Source organism: Chiloscyllium plagiosum, chromosome 23, assembly GCF_004010195.1.
Source record: "Chiloscyllium plagiosum isolate BGI_BamShark_2017 chromosome 23, ASM401019v2, whole genome shotgun sequence".
NCBI lineage: Eukaryota > Metazoa > Chordata > Chondrichthyes > Orectolobiformes > Hemiscylliidae > Chiloscyllium > Chiloscyllium plagiosum.
In genome coordinates, this window is record NC_057732.1 from 29,391,625 (window position 1) to 29,413,507 (window position 21,883).

Genomic DNA, 21,883 nt, shown 5'->3' on the forward strand with positions numbered 1-21,883 from the left:
TGGAACTGAGAAATAAGAAAGGGATGATAACCTGATTGGGATTGTATTATAGACTCCCTAATAGTCAGAGGGAAATTGAGAAACAAACATAGACTGAGACTGCCATAGTGTTAAGGGTTTAGATAGAGAGGAATTTGTTAAGTTGTACAAGAAAATTTTCTGTGGATGTGGATGTACCTACTAGAGAAGGTGCAAAACTTGACCGACTTTTGGGACATAAGTCAGGTCAGGTGACTGAGGTGTCAGTGGGGGAGCACTTTGGGGCCAGCAACCATAATTCTATTAAATTTAAAATAGTGATGGAAAAGGATAGACCTTTAATGTAAAAGGGGAGGCCATTATGAATGTGAACAAATCAATATAGGATTACATATTTTTCCATGCTTACAGCAAGAGAAAAAGTGACACTGTGTAGAACATTGTCTATTGTCTAACATGTTTATCGGCAAATTGGATTACACAGGGCCTCCTTTTAATTATCTCAATGTTTTGTGTAAAATAAATTTATGGGCAGCCCCATTAATTTGACTTATTGTGATTTTATTGTCTAAGTGGTTAGCACTCTACTGATATTATTTGGCTAAACATTTGTAGGTATAGTGTAAGTCCTGCTATCTGTAAAATTGGAATAGACATCCCAAGCTAGTTAACTAAAGCCGCATTGGAGAACATGAATAATTATTTATGTTTAATCAAATTTCATAACGTTTGAAATGATAAATACAGAGAGGACTCCTGACATCACAAATTGAGTATTTGGGGCAGATTTGAAAGTTCTGCAGGTAATGGTTAACATTTCTATAGCAACTCAGTATCACAGGTAGCTGAACATCTACAGCAAGGCAGATGGCAGTAGCCTGAGGCCCAAACAATCTGTCATTTAAAGGTTCATCTGCTATTGTAGAGCGATGAGGTTTCACAGTTCTCAAGCTGTCAGATGAAATAAAATCTCAGGGAAACAAAAGAGGTGGGTTGGAGAGACAAACCTTGAATGATCATCTTAGCTTCCTGTAAGATCACGTCTCCAACATGCAATCCTCTGGCCATGAGCAAAGTCAAATTGCAGCGTGTGTTTGTGATAATCACAGAGAAGCTTGCTTTCAGACTATGCCACTGTTGCTGCTCTAGGTGCCTTAAACTGGGCAAGGAAATCTCCACAGAAAGACATTAAAAGTCTCATCTTTGAAACTGCTTTCACTCTGCATCACTGACTTTATAGAGCTGGATTAACTAAATAACCGAGAATGTTTTAAGTTTGAGTGAATCACTTTTTTCTTTACCTGCCGTATGAAAAGACCACACATTTCCTTGTCCAGTAAAGCCACAAGATATCCCACCCTGTTTTCACTGACGGAAATTCTCAGTGTAAATCAGCTATCTCTGCTTTGCCCTCACAAAGAATATTGAGGCAAATTGAGGCACTTCCATTACCTTCCCAAATAACATTGACAAGGTCAGCAAAGGTTGAAGATTGATATTGGAACATTTCTGAGTTGTATGGTTCAGAATAACCCAAGTAATAACATTGTGGTGCTAGAAAAGCACAGCAGGTCAGGCAGTATCCGAGGAGCAGGAGAGTCAACCTTTTGAGCATATGCCTGGTATAGAGCTTAATGCTGCCTGACCTTCTGTGCTTTCCCAGTGCCACACATTTTGACTCTGATCCGCAGCATCTGCAGTCCTCACTTCCTCCAGATAATAACATTGTCCATTAACCCATCAGTGGTGGATTGTTGGTAGTTTTGCACAAGGACAGAAAAAAAGAAGTCCTGTTATTTTGATCCAAACTATCTGCAAACAGGCAGGTGCCTGGAAAATCCTGGTAAACGTCAGTTGGAAGTTAAGCAGAAAAATCAATGTGTCAAATTTAAAGGGGAAATCATGCCTCAATAAGTGTATATGTTAAGTAAAAGAAGAAACCACAAATACATTTAGATTTTAACATAAATTTTTAGGATTCAGATGTGATTTCATAAACATTGTCACACAATCCCAGCTGCAAAATAATAGCACAATCTTGGAGCACATTCCCAGCCATCTGTTATACTTTAGCACTGTCACAGATTGACATGACAATCTTGCTACCTCCTGATCATGCTTTTGGGTATTCTCTTCTCTTTCAGCTTTGGTGATGTTCTTTACTTTAGGCCTTTTTCTTCCTTTAGGATTCTCAGTATAAATAAATGACTAGTGTCAGCAAAGCTTTTTTTAAATGGGTATTTTGTAATACTATGAACCCAACAATATGGGCGATATTGTAATTGTGATCTTATAATCCTAGCGGGAACTCATGTAGAGCCTGAGTTACAGCATCAGGGTGACAATGTTGCAGTTTTCTATGTAACGTACTCATTTGAAAAGGCAGGCTCATAAAATTAGCCTTGTGTTGCATAAATCTATCTTGTAGGTCAGTAGTTGCTTCTTTGATACAAAACCAGATCCAGTATGGAGCTCAGAATTCAACTGAAGACTCACTGTGTGGTTTGTAAAAAGCAAAACGAATGGTATTAGGAATGAAGGACTAAAAAGTGAACACGCTGATTGTTACACAGCACTGAAGTACTCAGCGTAGATTGGTGGATTTAACATTAAAGTTATTGCATATGAATGTTGTAAAACATTAATCTTCTTATTTTCCATGTAGAACAAATGAATGGAATCGGATCTTGTTATAAATCAAGATCTTAAATAACAATGGTGGCTCTGAAATCTGCTTACCATATGTTGCCTTCAATTCAAACTCCGCTCCATGATCAAACCACCCAATTATGATTAGCCAGCACTTTTTTTTAGTATCCAGCTAGCTACCTAAGCACTATTACTCTCAATCATCCCTGCATATTTCTGTTTAACTCCAACACACTTACAAGGGTTTTATTTTCAATTAAGTAAATTAAAGAACTTTATCACTAATATCTACAAATGCAACCAATTTTAAAGGGTTAGTGTCATTTATGAAGAGCGTAAAATATTGTATGCCACTAAAAGATGGATAAAAGCTGTTTCCCACACTAACAAACTGACCCATACATAAAATTTCAAAAACTAATTAATGTTGGCATGAGTGTCCATGATGTTCAAGCAGGTGGTGACAATGTCCACTAAAGATCATTTCAAAGAGAGAGACAAATATTTATGCTTCAAAGCCAGGAAACCAGCAAGTGTTTACATTTTTCATTCACAATATCCCACCACTGGTGTGGTCGACAGAAACCATGTTCTGTTTCAAGTTTTTCCAGGAATGGACCTTGTCTATATACAATGAAGATGGCAAACAGCTGGAAAGATTATTTCAAAGTAAGACTGGTAGAAATCACACAAGAGTTAATTTTTGAAAGCCTATAGTCCTTTGACTGGATCAAGATAATTTTAGCTTCATCAGACAATGTAAAATGGAATCAATTCCAACAGTAGGCAATATTTAGTGAAATAGATGTTGAAAGTGTGGTGCTGGAAAAGCACAGCAGGCCAAGCAGAAATAGATGCAACTTTACAGTCCCTGGTTCTCCATGTATAACCATGGAATCCAAACAACACAATTATTGTCTTTCTACTATTTAAACTCATTTTAATCAGCAAGTTATATAGTGCTTTCAATTTAATAAAATGTCTCGTATTTCATGTAATCATTATAAAACAGAAGTAAGGTACCAATCTATGTGAGGAACTATTTAGATCAGATAGCCAAAGGCTTGATTTAGATTTTTAGGAGTATCTTGAGAAGGCAAACAGGTAGAGAGTTACATTGAAGGTATTCCAGAGCTTGAGGCCTTAGGGAAGCAAAGGCAGGGCTAGCAATGGTGGAGCAATTAAAATCTAAAAGGCACAGGAAGCCAGAATAAATGGAATGCCAAATATAGCTGAGGGTTGTGAGTTTGTAGGATTTTAGAAAGTGACAGTGAGATGAGGTCATAGAGGAATTTGAAAACAAGGTTAAGAATCTTTAAGATCAAAACTTTGCTAATCTGACAGTTAATGCAGATCAAGGATGACAGGAAAAAAAGACTTAATGCAAATTAAGACATGAGTAGCAGAAGTTTGGATGGCTACAGGTTTATTGAAGGGAGAATATGGGAGGCTAGGCAGCAATACATTGGAGTGTCCAATTCCAGAGATAAGAAAGGCATGAATAGAGGTTTAACCGAGACAGGAACCAATCAGTTAAGCAGGTTTACAGAAGTGGAGATTGCCAGTCATAGAAATAAAAATCTCCATTAGTTTAAATTGATGCTCCGACAGATTTTAAATTAGTCACTTTTGTGTATAAAAACATAGTCAGGATTTCTTGGGAGATCAGTGTTTTGTTATGTTTGAATACACATCTGGGGAGGTTAATGTATTCATAGCATTTTAAACTGTTTCAGTGTGAATGCCAGACTGGGAACTCACTCACATTTGGCCCACAAAAGGTAATCTTTTTTAAAGGTAACCATTTTTAAAGGACATTTTAAAAATGAATTTAAACGAGTTTAGTTTCTCTCGATATCTTGCAATGTGATGGTATGATTTTAAAGCTATCAATCTAACCGTTCTCTTTTGATTTTCTGTAGCTTATTCTGATCTGGCATAACATTGAAAGTTCACAAAATGGCAAAATTATTTCTTCTTGCTATCCTGGGGATCTTTCTGGAGTCCAGCAAAGGTTTCAGCCATCAACATACCTTGCCACGTGTGTACCTCACATCTGAAGGTAAGTGCAATAGTAAAAATGTACCCTTCTATGTCTGATACTGTTAAATATCCACTTCCTGATGTTCTGGACATTTTACTTGTAAGGCAGAAATTTTCAGAAAGAAACGGAACAGAGCTGTCTCTATGTGGTGTAGAATGGTCACATCTGTAATTGCATTATTGTGGAAATGACTGAGGCCAGATTGTCTGCAAAGCTTGAATTCAGAGTCCTTTTTTTTAAGGTTGAATAAGGAAGTTCTCCAAAGTATAGACAGATTCCATGTCTGTTTATAAGGAACTGAATGTGTAATAAAACTTTGTTCAATGAAGACAGCTTTTAGACAGGATCAATGTTTTATATTACATTTCTTCAATCATGTGTAAGTAGATCTCATATTTACTTAAGAAAACAGAAGTTGCAGGTTTGAATATTTGGGAATTTTATTATGAGCAGCTGTTAAATTCTGTGTACTAGGAGACAGAATATCTAAACTGAAGGAACAATATGCATTTATTTTCTTTTATTACAGAATAATATATTTACTTGCTTCCATTTGAACATCTTTTTGTCGTAAATAGTAAGTTAACTAAGTTAACATATCTGACTCAACAATAAAAGAAAGACATTGTACTTGAGCCTGGAAAGTGGCAGCATTGAAACATTGATAATTTAGTGAAGGGAGGGGGGAGACAAGAGCTCAGATCCTGGTCTGATTTATTTAAAAGGTTTTCTTGGAAAAAGTTTTGTTATTACCAGGTCATCTGAGGGAGGGAGGGTCATTTGTCAGGAGAGGTGGATGGAGATGGTTGTTTCTTTTAACTGCACAACTCATGGTGTCATGGCATTGGCAGTGTCTGTGACGAGGTCAGTGAGATTGCTCCATTCTAATCTTCTGCTGGAGGAAGATACAATAACATAGATGCAAGAAGTCGAAAACTACAGACAAGAAAAAATAATGAAGCTTAGTACCTTGCTACATGCACATTGCATTAAGAGGTTCCATTAACTGAATCGTGCTAAATATTGTATTTGTACCTTTGCACTCTTCCCTTGGAGAATAGTGAGAAATAATGGCGAAATTGATCAGCTAATTAACAAGATGATCTCACACAAAGTCAGTGATACATTCTTAGTCATAACCATCTTTACCCTGTCATCCGGTTGTCCTGTAAAGAGGGCTGAAAGAATTCACAAGTGAAAAGCCATCAAATGAACTCGTTGATCTAATTGAACATCAGCCCAGAATTTGGAATATGAACATTAATCACAATTCACACAAAGCAGGGTTGGAATGTCCCTACACCCTCTGATTCAGAGCTAGAAATGCTACTAATAAACAAAAACCATCATAACTTCTTTTTGTCAAAAAGTGTTTTTAATGCAAAATTAACATTTATTGAAGTCAGTTGACTGTTGACTGTTGACTGTAAGTTAGATAAAAACAGTAAATTGGAAGGAATGCAAAGTGCTCCACTCATGTCAGCAATGTAAAACATTAAATATTGTGTTCTCTGCACTTCCTCTGAGGATCTGGCAGTGGTGTCACAACCTTCAGTACAAAGGCATTCATCGAATGTCAATTATGAGACTACCAACAAAACTGCCCTTCTGAAGTCCTGCAGATTGACATTTCCAGTCCTTGTGCCAATTGGGAGAAATTTGAGCTAGCAAACTTGAGAATGTTAAGAACAGAGCAAAATATGTTGAACAGGAGTGCATATATCATGCTTCCCTGTCATACCCAATGACCCATGAGTCTGACTATTAGTGCCCTGTGGACGAGAAACTGAACTCATGGCTATAACGGGGGTAAATAAATCAGCAGAGCAGTTGCTCCACCCACAGGTGTGCACTGATGTAACACCCAAAACTAATTTAGGGTTCAGGTTTCAGGCATGTGGGCATCCTACTTCAGCTCAGTGTACAGAAGGGAAGCTAATCAAGCTGTGCCAGCCATTAAGTAATGCATCATTTAGGTAACAGACTTTACTCTGACTTTAAAGGAATTCATTTACATGTTATTACTTAACTTGATCTCAATTGATACTTGATTGGGTGATTAATCTTGCTTCTAAAGCAGCTGTCACTTTAATTCAAACAGTAACTCCTGAGCTAAAAAAAAGCTTTGAATGGTGAAGTAAATGCATCATTATCAAGTTTATAGGAGTGAATTTACTGCCACAACCAAAATGAAACCAGCACTTTAATAGCTTGATTCTAATTGTACATTTTTTTTTGGTTAAATTGCCCTTTGAAAGTACATCAATAGCCAACTACAAGATGTCATTTCAGCCTCTGAAAGTTGAAATAACTTTCCTTCTGTAGCTAATGTGCACTTGGGGCGATTGCTCACTTTTCATTTGCTGCAAAGTTTTAGCAACCTGCCAACACAATCAGAGGTAGCATTCTAGATAGTTGGCAATTGATGAAAGCAATCTTAAATGATTTGAGAGTATCAGAAGAATCTAAGCTTGACGTAATGCTTAAAATCAGGCTTTGGGCAGGGTACAATACAGATTTACTTGAATGGTTCCAGAAATGCTATAGTCTCATGGATAGATTGAACAAACAACAATCTCCTTTGAGCATGGAAGATTAGGAAGAGATTTGATAGAGTTGTTTAAAATCATGAAGATGAGAAAAAAAATTTCCAATGGTTGAAGTGTTGATAACCAGAAGGAACAATTTAAAGATCATCAGAAAAAGAACCAGAAACAAAAAAGAAGAAAACTTAATTTTGCAATGAGCGCTTAGAATTTCGAATTCACCATCTCATAGGATGGTAAATGCAAATTCAGTGATATCTTCTAAAAGGGAATTTGATTAACATTGAAGGAGAAAAGATACAGGGAATGATCAATAGAGTGAGATGATCTCAATTGTTCTTTGAAAGAGGTATTGCAGGCTTGACAGGCCAATGGCTTCTTCTGCGCTTTGCTGCAGTACTCTACTATTGCATGAACATTGTTACACTATTTAAATACAGTTACTGCCCTCAGCACCACATAACAGGCATGAACTAACTGATAATAAGGATCAATAGTGAAATAGGAGCTGCAGGATAATAAAGTTGTGTGATTGATATGGAATTAAAATCACTTCCTTGCATCCTAGCGGAATTCAATTAAATGTACAGTATTACAATTGAATAATAGTCAGTGAGTAAACAGGTGCAAGGTGCAGACCTTTGTAAATGGTGAAAGAAAAAGATCAGCGTAAATGACCGGATTTGTCAATGTCAAGCTTTATGACTCTGCAAAAAAACCCAAATGGTTTTCAGTTGCAGGTGCTGCTCACCATGCGGTAACTCCAGGTGGCCCTTGATCTGTAGTTCCATTTGTGATAGCTAAGTAAAAGTGTCTATGAGAATAATTGTGTATGTTGCAAATGTATTCACTTTCTTGGGTTTGTAAAGGAGAACCAGTTTTAAAAGCCTGTGTAGCCATTCTTAATGATTATTTCACAGACTGCATGATTTTTTTTTAAACTGCAAGCCATTCCCAGACTCTTTATAACCAGTGTGATGGAGCACTGTTACCTGATGAATGATGTTGCCATTAGCACTTGAACAGCCAACATTAAACAGATCTGCTTCATATTACCACATGTCCATTTATTTCTCTAAAGGCACTTGTCATACCAGAGGGTTTTTGTGAGTATGTCACAGAAGTTTAATTTCTGCACAAACATCAAATTAGGAAAATAGTCAAGGGTCATACAAATTGCATGATATTTTTCAGTTTCTCCCATTAATCATTTAACTCAACCAGCCCTGAGAAGGTGGAAGTTCAAAGTTATTAGTAATCTGAATGCATAGGTAAACACAAGGAGTAAGTTTTAATTGGAAGCTCAGCTCCCATCATTTAAATATTCAACTTCCATATGATTTGTCAACTGTCAGACAGAGAGAGAGAGAGATTACCCACAAATGATAGAGTCAATCAGGTCTAATGGTTGTAGCACTGATCTCCATGACCAAATGGTAGGATAATAAGCCATTCGGCAAGTTCCTGCATTCCCTGTAGGGTTAAATCTTGAGTGAACTCATGACCATCTGGTCTCAAACCCAAGTCTCAACCAGCTGATGGCCTCCATCTTCCTGTTTAATCTAACCAAGTTTAATCTTTGGTTTCAACTTTGAAACTCTCCCAGCATGTTTTGGCCTCGTGACAACACCTTTTAAGATCATACAAAGCATTGATCCGTTTTGCTACATACTGCATTATTAGCCAAGTATAACAGAGAAGCATAATGATTTGACAGTTCTGAGAATTGAGATGAATAATTTTCTGATTCTCTGATGTATTACATTAAGCTTTTGATGCCTATATCCAGAGAAAGGAAAGGTCAAATATTTGGCTTATTGAAGACTTCCTGTTGCATTAGAATTAATTACAGTGAAATAAAAATAGAACTAAGAATTTTCAGCAAAATGGTTCTTTTTTAATCCAACATGTACTGCTGGCTAAAAATTATTTTAGTTCAGCTCATTATTGCAATGTTTATGCTGATATTTTCCATTTTGCAACCTAAATGTAGTTGTGAGCATGTCCAGGGCTGACTGACCCTCAACTCCCACCAATGAGAACGCACATGAGATCGATCTCCATTACAGGCCTTGACATTGATATCCGTCATGCCAGAAGTTGGTCAGTCGGAAGTCAGCAGCTTCTGTGCCTCAGAGATTGTCACTGGCAGCTGAGACTTCAGGGAATCGAATAGCAAGAAGGGAAGTCTTTACCCTTAGGGTCTCCAAGGAGAGGGGATTGCAGGGAGAGTAGGGCTGTGGGGGGGCTTCAGGACAGAAGCTTTCAGTGATCACCACGTTGCCTTCAGCCCTGCCCATGAACAGGCCACATGGAGGCTGTTCGCCAACCAAGCAGCCAAGTTGCCCTGCCTTCAGAAACCAGCCACATTTCCAAGCAACCATGAAGGCCTCCAGTGGTGAGTTGAGGCGCTTAAGAAGATGTTGATGGCCCACTTGCTGGCGAGTCGAGAAGTTCATCCGTGGCTCTTTCTCACCCAGTACCTAATTGCTGCAATGCTGAGAAAAGGATGAATATTTCTACAGGGACAATTTTTCAAGTTAGTTGCCTTTATCACCACCTTCCGCTCCATCTGCAGCAATGGGGAAATGGCACCGTCAGACCCAATGGGTTCAGGTACTTGCTTCCTTTTTATCCATTAATCGAAAGGGGAAATCAGGACTATCATTAATTTGCAGAACAACTACTTGCAGAAAATTCCTCCCTGCACTACTTTGACATGATCATTCACAGTTTGAACATCTGCATAAGTAAAGTCTTGTAACAAATTTGATTGATTCATTTCAAAATTTTCTAATTCAGTATGTGGATGTACCTACTAGAGAAGGTGCAAAACTTGACCGACTCTTGGGAAATAAGGCAGGGCAGGTGACTGAGGTATCAATGGGGGAGCACTTTGGGGCCAGCGATCATAATTCTATTAGATTTAAAATAGTGATGGAAAAGGATAGACCAGATCTAAAAGTTGAAGTTCTAAATTGGAGGAAGGCTAATTTTGACGGTATTAGGCAAGAACTTTCAAAAGCTGATTGGGGGCAGATGTTCGCAGGTAAAGGGATGGCTGGAAAATGGAAAGCCTTCAGAAATGAGGTAACTCGAGTCCAGGGACAGTATATTCCTGTTAGTGTGAAAAGAAAGGCTGGTAGGTGTAGGGAATGCTGGATGACTAGAGAAATAGTGGGTTTGGTTAAGAAAAAGAAGGAAGTATATGTCAGGTATAGATAGGAGAGATCGAGTGAATCCTTAGAAGAGTATAAAGGCAGTAGGAGTATATTTAAGAGGGAAATCAGGAGGGCAAAAAGGGGACATGAGATAGTTTTGTCAAATAGAGTGGAGAATAATCCAAAGAGTTTTTACAAATACATTAAGGACAAAAGGGTAACTAGGGAGAGAATAGGGCCCCTCAAAGATCAGCAAGGCAGCCTTTGTGTGGACTCGCAGGAGATGGGTAAAATACTAAATGAGTATTTTGCATCAGTATTTACTGTGGAGAAGGACATGGAAGACATAGAATGTAGGGAAACATATGGTGACATCTTGAAAAATGTCCATATTACAGAGGAGGAAGTGCTGATGTCTTGAAGTGCATAAAGGTGGATAAATTCCCAGGACCTGATCAGCTGTACCCTAGAGCTTTGTGGGAAGTGAGGGAAGAGATTCCTGGGCCTCTTGCTGAGATATTTATATCATCGATAGTCACAGGTGAGGTGCCGGGAGACTGGAGGTTGGCTAACATGGTGCCACTGTTTAAGAAAGGTGGTAAGGACAAGCCAGGGAACTATAGACCAGTGAGCCTGACATCGGTGGTGGGCAACTTGTTGGAGGGAATCCTGAGGAACAGGATGTAAATGAATTTGAAAAGGCAAGGACTGATTAGGGGTAGTCAACGTGGCTTTGTACATGGGAAATCATGTCTCACTAACGTAATTGAGTTTTTCAAAGAAGTAACAAAGAGGATTGATGAGCGCAGAGTGGTAAACATGATCTATGTGGACTTCAGTAAGGAATTCGACAGGGTTCCCCATGGGAGAACGTTAGCAAGGTTAGATCTCATGGAATGCAGAGTGAACTAGCTATTTGGATATAGAACTGGCTCAAAGGTAGAAGACTGAGGTATGTTTTTCTGACTGGAAGCCTGTGACCAGTGGTGTGCCACAAGGATCGATGCTGGGTGCACTAGTTTTGGTCATTTACGTAAATGATTTGGATCTGAGCATAAGAGGTATAGTTAATAAATTTGCAGATGACACCAAAATTGGAGATGTAGTGGACAGCGAAGAAGGTTACCTCAGATTACAATGGGATCTTGATCAGATGGGCCAATGGACTGAGGAGTGGCAGTTGGAGTTTAATTTAGATAAATGCAAGGTGTTGCCTTTTGGAAAAGCAAATCTTAGTAGGACTTATACACTTAATGGTAAGACCCTAGGGAGTGTTGCTGAACAAAGAGATCTTGGAGAGCAGGTTCATGGCTCCTTGAAAGTGGAGTTGCAGGTAGATAGGATAGTGAAGAAAGCGTTTGGTATGCTTTCCTTTATTGGTCAGAGTATTGAGTGCAGGACTTGGGAAGTCATGTTGCGGCTGTACAGGATGTTGATTAGGCCACTTTTGGAATATTGCGTGAAATTCTGGTCTCCTTCCTATCAGAAAATTGTTGTGAAACTTGAAAGGGCTCAGAAAAGTTTTACAAGGATGTTGGCAGGGTTGGAGGATTTGAGTTATAGGGAGAGGTTGAATAGGGTGAGGCTGTTTTCCTGGAGCATCAGAGGCTGAGGGGTGACCTTATAGAGGTTTATAAAATCATGAGGGGTATGGATAGGATAAATAGACAGTCTTCTCCCTGGGGTGGGTGTGTCCGAACTAGAGGGCCTAGGCTTAGGGTGAGGGGGAAAGATATAAAAGGGATCTAAGATGCAACTTTTTCACGCAGAGGGTGGTATGTGTATGGAATGAGCTGCCAGAGGAAGTGGTGGAGGCTGGTACAATTGCAACATTTAAAAGATATCTGGATGGGTATATGAATAGGAAGGGTTTGGAGGGATATGGGCCAGCTGCTGGCACGTGGGACTAGATTAGGTTGGGATATCTGGTCGGCATGGGCGAGTTGGACCAAAGGGTCTATTTCCATGCTGTACATCTCCATGACTCTATTTGCATGAAAATGTATTTGCTCCAATCATGCAATCTTTATAAAAATTGTACCTTCTCATCAGTTGCTTCAGTGTATTTTTGATATCAATAACACTCAGTTAGCTCAAGCATAGATTAGCCTGGTTATGGAAAGGTTTGACCTCCCAGTTCTCCATTCTGGTGTTTCACCCATTCAAATGAAAACAGTGTCAAAATGATTAACTATATTACACATTGTCATAATAGCTAGCAGCTTTCGGTTAGTGAAAGTAATCAGAAGGTATTTGGCTTTGATGCTTTAACCCACACTTCCAATATATCAACAGAATGGAATCTTGTTTTCCTGTTCTGGACTATAGTGCGACCAAAGGGCAGCAGATCAAAAAGTCAGCTTATTGTTTAAGAACTTCCTCCTCCACAGAGCACACAATGCTACATGCACTGACTGCACAACTTCAATACAAGGGAATTGTTGAATAAGAGCACACAACACACACAATAGGAACTTAACTCATACTCAAACTCAACTCACATGGGAAACTTCCACAGAAGGGACATGTGATATGGAGGGAACAAGAGGAACTTGAAAATTTTATAATGGTCCTTTTTAGACAGAAACATATATTTGTTGTTGCAACTTGAATCAAAATAATTAGAATCATTGCATCCGTTTTTACATCATTTGAAAACTTTAATGCATTAAAATTTGATGTGTGCTCAGGACAGTCAAATTCAGTTCAAACACTGGTGTATTTCTGCACAGATCTAATATGTAGTTGAAATTGTTATGTATGACAGGTACGAGTGAATGTAGGCTTTCTGAGACATAAGATCATTTGAAAAATATATTTCTGCTCTGACACTCAAAGTTATTCCAGGAGCATTAATATTTCCAACAGGGTCATGCAAAATTCAGTCAATCCTGCTGATGTCTCAGTATTAATAGCCAGAATTAACCTACATCAAGATATCTTCAAATACATCATGTTCGCTATGCATGGATGAGTTAAGATAAGTGCAGCCAAATGTTACATTTTTCTTGCCTTAATCATCTTTTTCAGGATGTTTAGGGCCATTCCATTAAATGTTTAAACAATCTAGAGGACAAAGTATCAGTACTTCTTATGGGAAATGCACCCCACTTCTTTCCAAATTCTTCTGAATGCAAGAATGACAGATGACTTCTATTTTGACTTGGATGTGCGGGTGTTGGATTAGGGTAGGACAAGCATCTAAGAACATCTCCACTTTTTGCCTTCAAGCAACTGCCAAACCTTAAACAGACCATTGTTCACAGCAAACTACCCAGCCTTCAGGACAACATCAACCACAACACCACACAACCCTGCTACAGCAACCTGTGCAAGACACGACAGATCATTGATATGGATACTATCATCGCATGTGGGAACAGCACCCACCACATATGCAGCAGATATTCATGTGACTCAGCCAACGCTGTCTACCTCATGTGCAACAGATAAGGATCCCCTGAGGCATGGTATATTGGCTAGACAAAGCAGATGCTACAACAACAGGGATATTGTGCAAAAATCACCAGGCTGGAATGTTCCCTCCCAGTCAGGGAATACTTCAGCTGTCAGGGACATTCAGCCTCTGATCTCCGGATAAGCAGCCTCTAAAGTGGCCTTCGAGATACATAACGCAGAATTGCTGAACAGAAACTGATGACTAAGTTCTGTACCCACAAAGACGGTCTCAACCGTGATCTTGGGTTCATGTTGCCCTGTATGTAACCCCATCATACTGTTCTGTATCTGTAAAATCTTCCTTATTGTCCTGTTTTGACACCATCACCTTGATAACTTGTTATGATCTCTCTAGCTTAATTAGTTTGTACAGTTTTGGATTACTTGTTACTTTGGTGAGATCTTTGCCATGCAACTTTTATACCTATCAGGTTATTCTAGCCATTTGGTTTGTCACCTGCGCTACTCTACATTTAATGTTTTGTAATTATCTCTCTGTCTCAATTAATTGGATTATCGATCATCCCTTCACTTGCTATTCAGCTGTTGACGCTTTACTCACACTGTCGGACACTTTTGATCACCTGCAGAGATTTATTATTCAGCCAGTTGACACTCCACTCACACCATTCGTGTGAGCTTTTGATCTCCCTGCCTGTAAATTCTGTGCCTGTGTGCTTTTCTTAACTTCACCTGATGAAGGAGCAGCACTCTGAAAGCTTGTGATTTCAATACACCTATTGGACTATAACCTGGTGTGTGACTTCTGGTTTATATAATCCAAACTACAATAGTTCAACTGATATGAATAAAGTAATTTAGGGGATGTATAAATAGTAATTTCTCTACAATGGATCCCACAACTGAGCTAAACTGATTCCAGTGTTAAACCCTATTGCAGAAATTCAGTGCACTATTTAACTCAATGATGCATACAAAGGAAGTATAGCATTGTTTAAGATACTTATATAAACTAATGTAGTGTACAAAATCCCATGCTAGGACTGCACAAAACACTATATAGGACAAACAGGAAGACAGCTAACCTCATATAATGTGATTGCACAATATTCAGCTTGACACAGCTGCACCGGCCACTGCAGCGGACAGCTGAAACTGACAACGGGAAGCGGCAGGGACAGACCACTATAAATGCCGGAGGAAACACCACAGAAGTGCTTCACAGGAGGCTCCCAAGCACTGAGGATGTCACCTAGACAGGGGACGAAACGTTTGCAACAAAAACTTCCAGCTCGGCGAACAGAACCACAGCAACGAGCACCCGAGCTACAAATCTTCACCCAAACTTTGAATACTTATATAACATTTCACTGAAAAGAAAGTAAGATTGCTATGGGAAGATATTATAAAATGTTAAGATACAGGTTCAAGAGGCACAAGGAGCTTTTCTACCTAATGGCTGTCCTTCAAATAAAACACTTAAAACCTGCTCAGTCATATCAATGTTCTTTGTGAGACTTAAGTGGTTAACATATCTGCACAAAATTCAACCAAGTAATTCATTATATGTAAAATACCTTGAATTTTTTTATGAGAACGGTGATAATTGCACTAAACTTTGTCTTTAATTGCATGAAAATATCACTGGTACAAATATTTTTATGCAAAGGAAAATTTTATGTTTTTGTATAATTTTTTTCCTCATTCCTGAAGAAGGGCTCATGCCCGAAATGTCGATTCTCCTGCTCCTTGGATGCTGCCTGACCTGCTGCGCTTTTCCAGCAACACTTTTTCAGCTCTGATCTCCAGCATCTGCAGTCCTCACTTTCTCCTATAATTTTATAATGCCAAAATTCTACAATAATTAAATCATACCCAAAATAGCAGCTGGAGGGTCTGCAGTTTACTTAAGTCTTTATCAAGAAGCACATCAGCATCAGCTATTGAATATGCATTTTGAATTGTTATTTCAATTTAAAATCATAAGTTATCGATTGGCTTCAAATAATATTGTCATTAGAACATACTGATTTTCCCTCCATCGGTTTGTTTCCTTTCAATCCAGCTTTTTATTAATGATGTAAAAAAATCAGGTCATTCTGTTCACTGAGATTAGCACCCATTTAGAAACCATGGGATGAATGTAGCTTTATGATTGGGAACCCAAAGTTCAGGTCAAATGGGGGTCCTGACCCAAATGAAGAGGGGGGGAAAGCGGGTCCTGCTTTTTTTCAACCCCTCCCCCTCCACCTTTGGTTGGTCACAGCAAATGTTGTTATTTTTAGCATACGGCCAGCACACTTCAATTAAAACACTGTACTAGATTTTCTGTCTTAATTCTTTCATTGAGTGTTGTCAGCAGGTCTGCATTTGTTGCCCATCACAAGTGTCTTTGAATTGAACGGTTTGCTAGACAAGTTTAGAAAGCAATTTAAGAGTCAAGCACATTTCTCTCTGGTTCACATGGAGGCTAGATCAGGTAACAATGGCAGAGTTCCTTCTCTAATAGACACTAGTGAAGCAAGTATATTTTATAATAATTGACAGCTCCATGAGCATTATTTCTGAAATTAGCTTTGGACATTAAACATGCACTCACAGAACCGTAATAAATTGAAATAGAACAGTATCTGTTACAGAGTGAAAAATAAAGGCAATGCAGTTTTATAGTTGTCAGAGTCCTTGAAGGGTCATTTTTTTAACCTGGTTTAATTGTTGACTAATGTGCATAACAGTGACAAAATCTATAGATATCTTATGTATCTCAGTAAATAGGTTTTTTAAGCAATTTCTTTTGACAGAGGGTGCTGTATTTTTAGATCATGAGATAAACTTTTAAGAAAGAGAAAGTCCTCTAGTTGTTTCTTAAAATCCCATTTCCTTATCTCTGCTGTGCTGCTAAAATATAGTCATGAGTTGGACGTACCAGTGTTGGACTGGGGTGTACAAAGTTAAAAATCACACAACGCGAGGTTATAGTCCAACAGGTTTATTTGGAAGCACAAGCTTTAGGACTGCTGCTCCTTCATCAACGCGCAGCACTCTGAAAGCCAATGCTTCCAAATAAACCTGTTGGACAATAACCTAGTGTTGTGCGATTTTTAACTAAAATATAGATTAGCGTACATTCCTGAGTCTTGTTCTACTGTGTTTCCCATATGGCTAAATGGCAGGATAGCTTTTCATCTCCCAATATATGAACTTTTTATCATACACTTGTGAACTAAAACTTAGGGATGCAAAGTTATTGGTACTGACTCTGTTGTCAGGTTTTTTGATAAAAATGTTAATTTCAGTGCAGACAATTTTGTTTACTCAATGTAAGTCTCCCAAAGCTTGCCTTCAGCTGTGGCCAAGTGATTATTGCAATTGTTTTAAGGTCATGTTTCTTTCTTTGTAAAAATAATTTTAATCCGAAAAAGGTCTCAGGTATAATGATTATATGGTGGTAATTAGAAGTTCGCAGTCAATATTCACCATGACTATAACAGTGTGAGGAACACAGTCAGCCAACTGGTCAATTGAAGGGAATGGCAGCCTGCTGTTGCAATGGAGAGATGATGTTTTAGCAATGGAGAGAGACTTAAAAATCACACGACACCAGGTTATAGTCCAACAGGTTTATTTGGAAGCACTAGCTTTCGGAGTGTTGCTCTTTCATCAGGTGATAGTGGGGCAGTTAGGTAGTTATCTCCATTGCAACAGCAGGCTGCAGTTCCTTCAATTGACCAGTTAGAAGGAGCAGCACTCTGAAAGCTAGTACTTCCAAATAAACCTGTTGGAGTATAATCTGGTGTTATGTGAATTTTAACTTTGTCCACCTCAGTTCAGCACCAGCACCAGAACCTCCACATCATGAGATAGAGAGAGAGAGAGAGAGAGAGAGAGAAATGGCCTTAAAATTGAGGTGGTCTCTAAATAACTCAAATATTAGGAATAAAAGATGTCCATTGTTGCCAGCCTACTATTAAGAAAGGGGACGCCTCTACAGTGTGTCTTGTAGCCACAGCAGTACAGAAGGCAGGAGGAGGCTTAGAGTCTGCCTGGTGTATTGCTGCCCAATGGGATACAAATGCTGTACTCTTACCAATACAGAGGACCCACGCTCCAACTGGAAAATTCCACAGGACCTCTTATCAATGGCCTTAATAAGCCTTTTAATTGCCCTAAGTTGTTATACCTGACACTTGTGGGCTGGTTCTGAGGAAGGGTCATGGACCTGAAACATTATCTCTGATCTCTCTGTACAGATGCTGCCAGACCTGCTGAGTGTTTCCAGCGATTTCTGTTTTTAATTCTGATTTACAGCAGTTCTTATAGTTTTTACTTGCAGCAGGTGGTCATTCCAACCCCCAATCTTGACTCCACAGAAATGACCAGTAAACCAGAAATTAAGTGCCTGGGGTTTCTGATCCTCCTGCATTTTGGGGAGTAAGTTTACTCCAAATATCTTTTGGTCTGTGCTGTTATACCAGTCCATACAACTGTGTAATTCCTTCCTAAAATTTGTTAACATTCTACACAAAAGCAATTTCTACTGGTTCTTTCTATTTCATAGCACTTCTGTGAGGTCACTTCAGCATGTAACTTGACCTGCACACTACCCACCAGCCTGCTATGTGCACGCCCAATTTCTGCTTTACTGCAGAGTTAAAAATGGAAAGCAATATGAATCATTAACACTGAGCAGGTATCCCATGCCTGCTGTACATTTCCACTGCAATCCCACTGCGTTTCAGTTGAAAATGACCCAGAACAAATCTTTCCAGTTGAGTACATGCTCTTCATGTTCAGTACAACACAATCAGTTGGAACAGCTCCGATCATGATAACAAATCAAAACAGTTGCACAAAGCAAAGTTTTAGAGAGTGACGTTTCTAACAGAGACCTCACTCAGAGTATTACAATCGTTAACAGATTGCAACTTTATCTGCTTGTGTGGCTTCATTTGTTTGATTGACTTGGTTTATGTCAATAGTTAATACAATAATCAACATCTTGAAAATTGCATAGTCTTCGGAGCTGTACCTTGTCATGGAGATCTAATCAGTTCACTGGTAGGAGCTCTCATCACCTGATAATGAATGTTTTGAGATACATGATAAAATTGCTAGCTTCTGAAAGTGAACATGTAGCATTTCCCTACTGAATGTTCTTACCAAGACTCAGGAACAGTTGTACAACTAAATTATAACTTTACAGTGTTAAAGGTACATGTTGGTTTTGTCATCAGCCTCCGTTGTGATTTTGACTGATATTTTCTCCACAACATAGAGGAACAGGCTAGTTGCTATGTTCTATAAATGAAGATTATCAGGTATGCTGCTCCAGACAGTGCTTCTACATGACAAATAATCAGCTTCCACGTTAAATATCCTTCTGCTATGAACATACAGACAAGCAGCAGGAGTAAGCTATTCAGCCCCTCAAGCTTGCTTCACCATTCAATAATATTAAATTACAAATTCAATAAGATTAAATTACAAATGAAAAATGGCACAAGTTCGCAAGAAAAACTGTGCCATGTGGCAGCACTCTGTTTAACACCCTGCAACATAGTCAGAAAGTGACCACATAAACTCTACCATAAAGAGGCAACAAAAATGGAAGGTGAGCGAACAGAACTGTGACTCAAGAACTCCACTTCTAGGCATAACTGGTGTCCTCTTTCACCAAAGAGGAGGAACGGATGGTTGAGTCACCTGAGGACATGGAGATCCAGTCATCACCCTCGGTTTCTAGGGACCGACAATAGCTAAGCTGCTGCTGAGTGGTAACATTATATTTCCTGATTACTGTCTTTTAAGGTATCAGTCATGGGTCAGTAGTTAGCTCGCTCACTTCTCAGTCAGACCTTCTATGCAAGGGCCCCACCAGAGGTTTGAATACATAATCTACACTGACACCTAGGGCTGATGGAGTGTTGTACTGTTGGAGTTGCTATCTTTCTAATGAGATGTTAAACCTATGACTCAACTGCACACTCCGATGAATACAAAAGACCCATATGGAAATTTGCAAAAGAGTTGTCCCTCATGTCCTGACCAATCTACACCTCTCAAACAACATTATTAAAACAAATCATTGGATTGTTTATTTTCAAGTTTGTGGGACCCTCCTATTTACAAATTTACAGTTGCAATTTATATTTTATTACAGCAGCCACATTTCTAAAGTACTGATGTGATGAAGTTCTATGGTTCACCCAGAGAGCGTCAAAGGGATGTTATGATTGTCAGTCCTGTCTTATATAATGGAGGCATCAAAATTATAGCCTCATTCTAAACCAGCAAAATGGAAGTAGAACAGTACAAGATATCGTTTGAATCTCTTGATGAGACTAACCATACACTTACCCACTAGTTGACTCTCCTGATGTTGTATATAAGGAGTAAAACTGAGACTTGGATTTCTGCCAAGATGGCAAGCCTCTCTATCATGATGAAAATGGTGGATACACCCAGAAATAGCAAGTGGCATACACAAAACCGAAGCTTCCCGTTTCTGTTGGTGCAGTAATGTTTTGTGGTGCTTATGGTTAGAAAAATGTTGCCACTATTCCTCTTTCCTTGACTGCCTCTAAGGACCTATTTGGTCTATAGTGATAGATGAAGACTCAATAATTATGTCTCAAGAAGAAGAGACTCTTGCCTTAACAAGATGTAATAGAATGGAAATAAATTACATTAGCAACTTGATCAACTGGGTCAGTGGGCTGAGGAGTGGCAGATGGAGTTTAATTTGGATAAATGTGGGGTATTGCATTTTGATAAAACAAACAAGGGCAGGATTTATACAGTTAATGGTAGGGCCCTGGATTAGCACAGAACAGAGAACTGGGTTTAGGTACATAATTTGTTGAAATTTGCATCACAGGTAGATAGGGTGATTAAGAATTCATTTCGCACGCTTGCCTTCATTGCTCAGACCTTTTAAATATAAGAGTTGGGACATCATGTTGAGGTTGTACAGGACATTGGTGAGGCCTCTTCTGGAGTACTGTGGGCAATTTTGATCGCCCTTCTAATCCGAAGGATATTATTGCATGAGAAAGAGTTCAGAAAATATTTATTTCCTCATAACAGTTTTATAATCTTATACAATATCACTCTCCCCAAGCTTTTTTGCCTCTTTGTAAAACCTCTGCATTCCCCAACACCAACACCCCACCATCCCGCCACCAAAACTTCTCTGACTTCACAAATTCAGGCTGAAAGTTTTACAATTCTACAATGTTGGATTGAAAACTATTGACTTTAATGTTGTTCCTCTTGTAGTATATGCAACAAATTGTCCCTCCCCTAGAAGAACATTCATCTATTGGATGTATTTGTCTGAAGATGTTGTTCCTACTAACCTGGGTAGTTGGTCTATTTCCTTCTCTACAGACTCATAATCTCTTGGATATTTTTCTCTGCTGAATCAGGTAGTTGCTCCAAAACAACATGCGTGGGAGATTTGATCCCATGAAGCTCCATCATGGAAGTTGACTGCCCAATGGAAACAAATTCCTGCTTCTTTGTAAATCTTAGATTTCTAAACCAGATAATTTTCTTTTCTTCATCATGCTCTGAATCTGTGGGATGTTGGCCTGGCTTCCTAGGATTTGTATACAACTCCTCTTCATTTTGTGTAAACAAATGTTTGCTCTCAATTTGTTGATAAATCTGTATTGAAGCCCTGTGCAAATCCTTTACTTCAACTTGGTTCACTTGGTTGTTTTCATTCACCCTCCATTGTTATACTTGCCCTCAAGAAATTTTCCCATCCTCAATCAAGCTACAGGAGCATTGCTGTTCACTGATACTAAAAATTATGTTTTGTATGACGAAGAATTGAAATGTTGCTCCAAATCTGGAATTACAATTTTTCTGTAGACCATTTGTTGCCTAAATGACTTTAGTTATTATTATTGTTATCTCAGTAAGGTTGAGAGCTCTACTGCTCACTCTTGTCATTATTTGCTGCTTCTCACAAACTCAACGGATTTCTCTCATTTGAAAGTTTTTTAAGGATGTTAAGAATGGAAAACGATTTCATCGCTTATATATGGTTGCAGATTTCCTTCCCAATGACAGAATTA

The 21,883-nt window shown here is 38.8% G+C and overlaps 1 protein-coding gene across 2 annotated transcripts in view; it reads left to right on the plus strand.

Moving 5' to 3' along the window:
* sema3c (sema domain, immunoglobulin domain (Ig), short basic domain, secreted, (semaphorin) 3C) overlaps positions 1 to 21,883 on the plus strand; it is a 165,315-nt gene that overhangs the window by 22,467 nt on the left and 120,965 nt on the right. For both annotated transcript variants that reach the window (XM_043713776.1, XM_043713775.1), the window contains exon 2: positions 4,551 to 4,690. In XM_043713776.1, coding sequence (XP_043569711.1) covers positions 4,588 to 4,690 — 103 coding nt within the window. In that variant the 5' untranslated portion in view covers positions 4,551 to 4,587. The remainder of the gene's footprint in view (positions 1 to 4,550; positions 4,691 to 21,883) is intronic.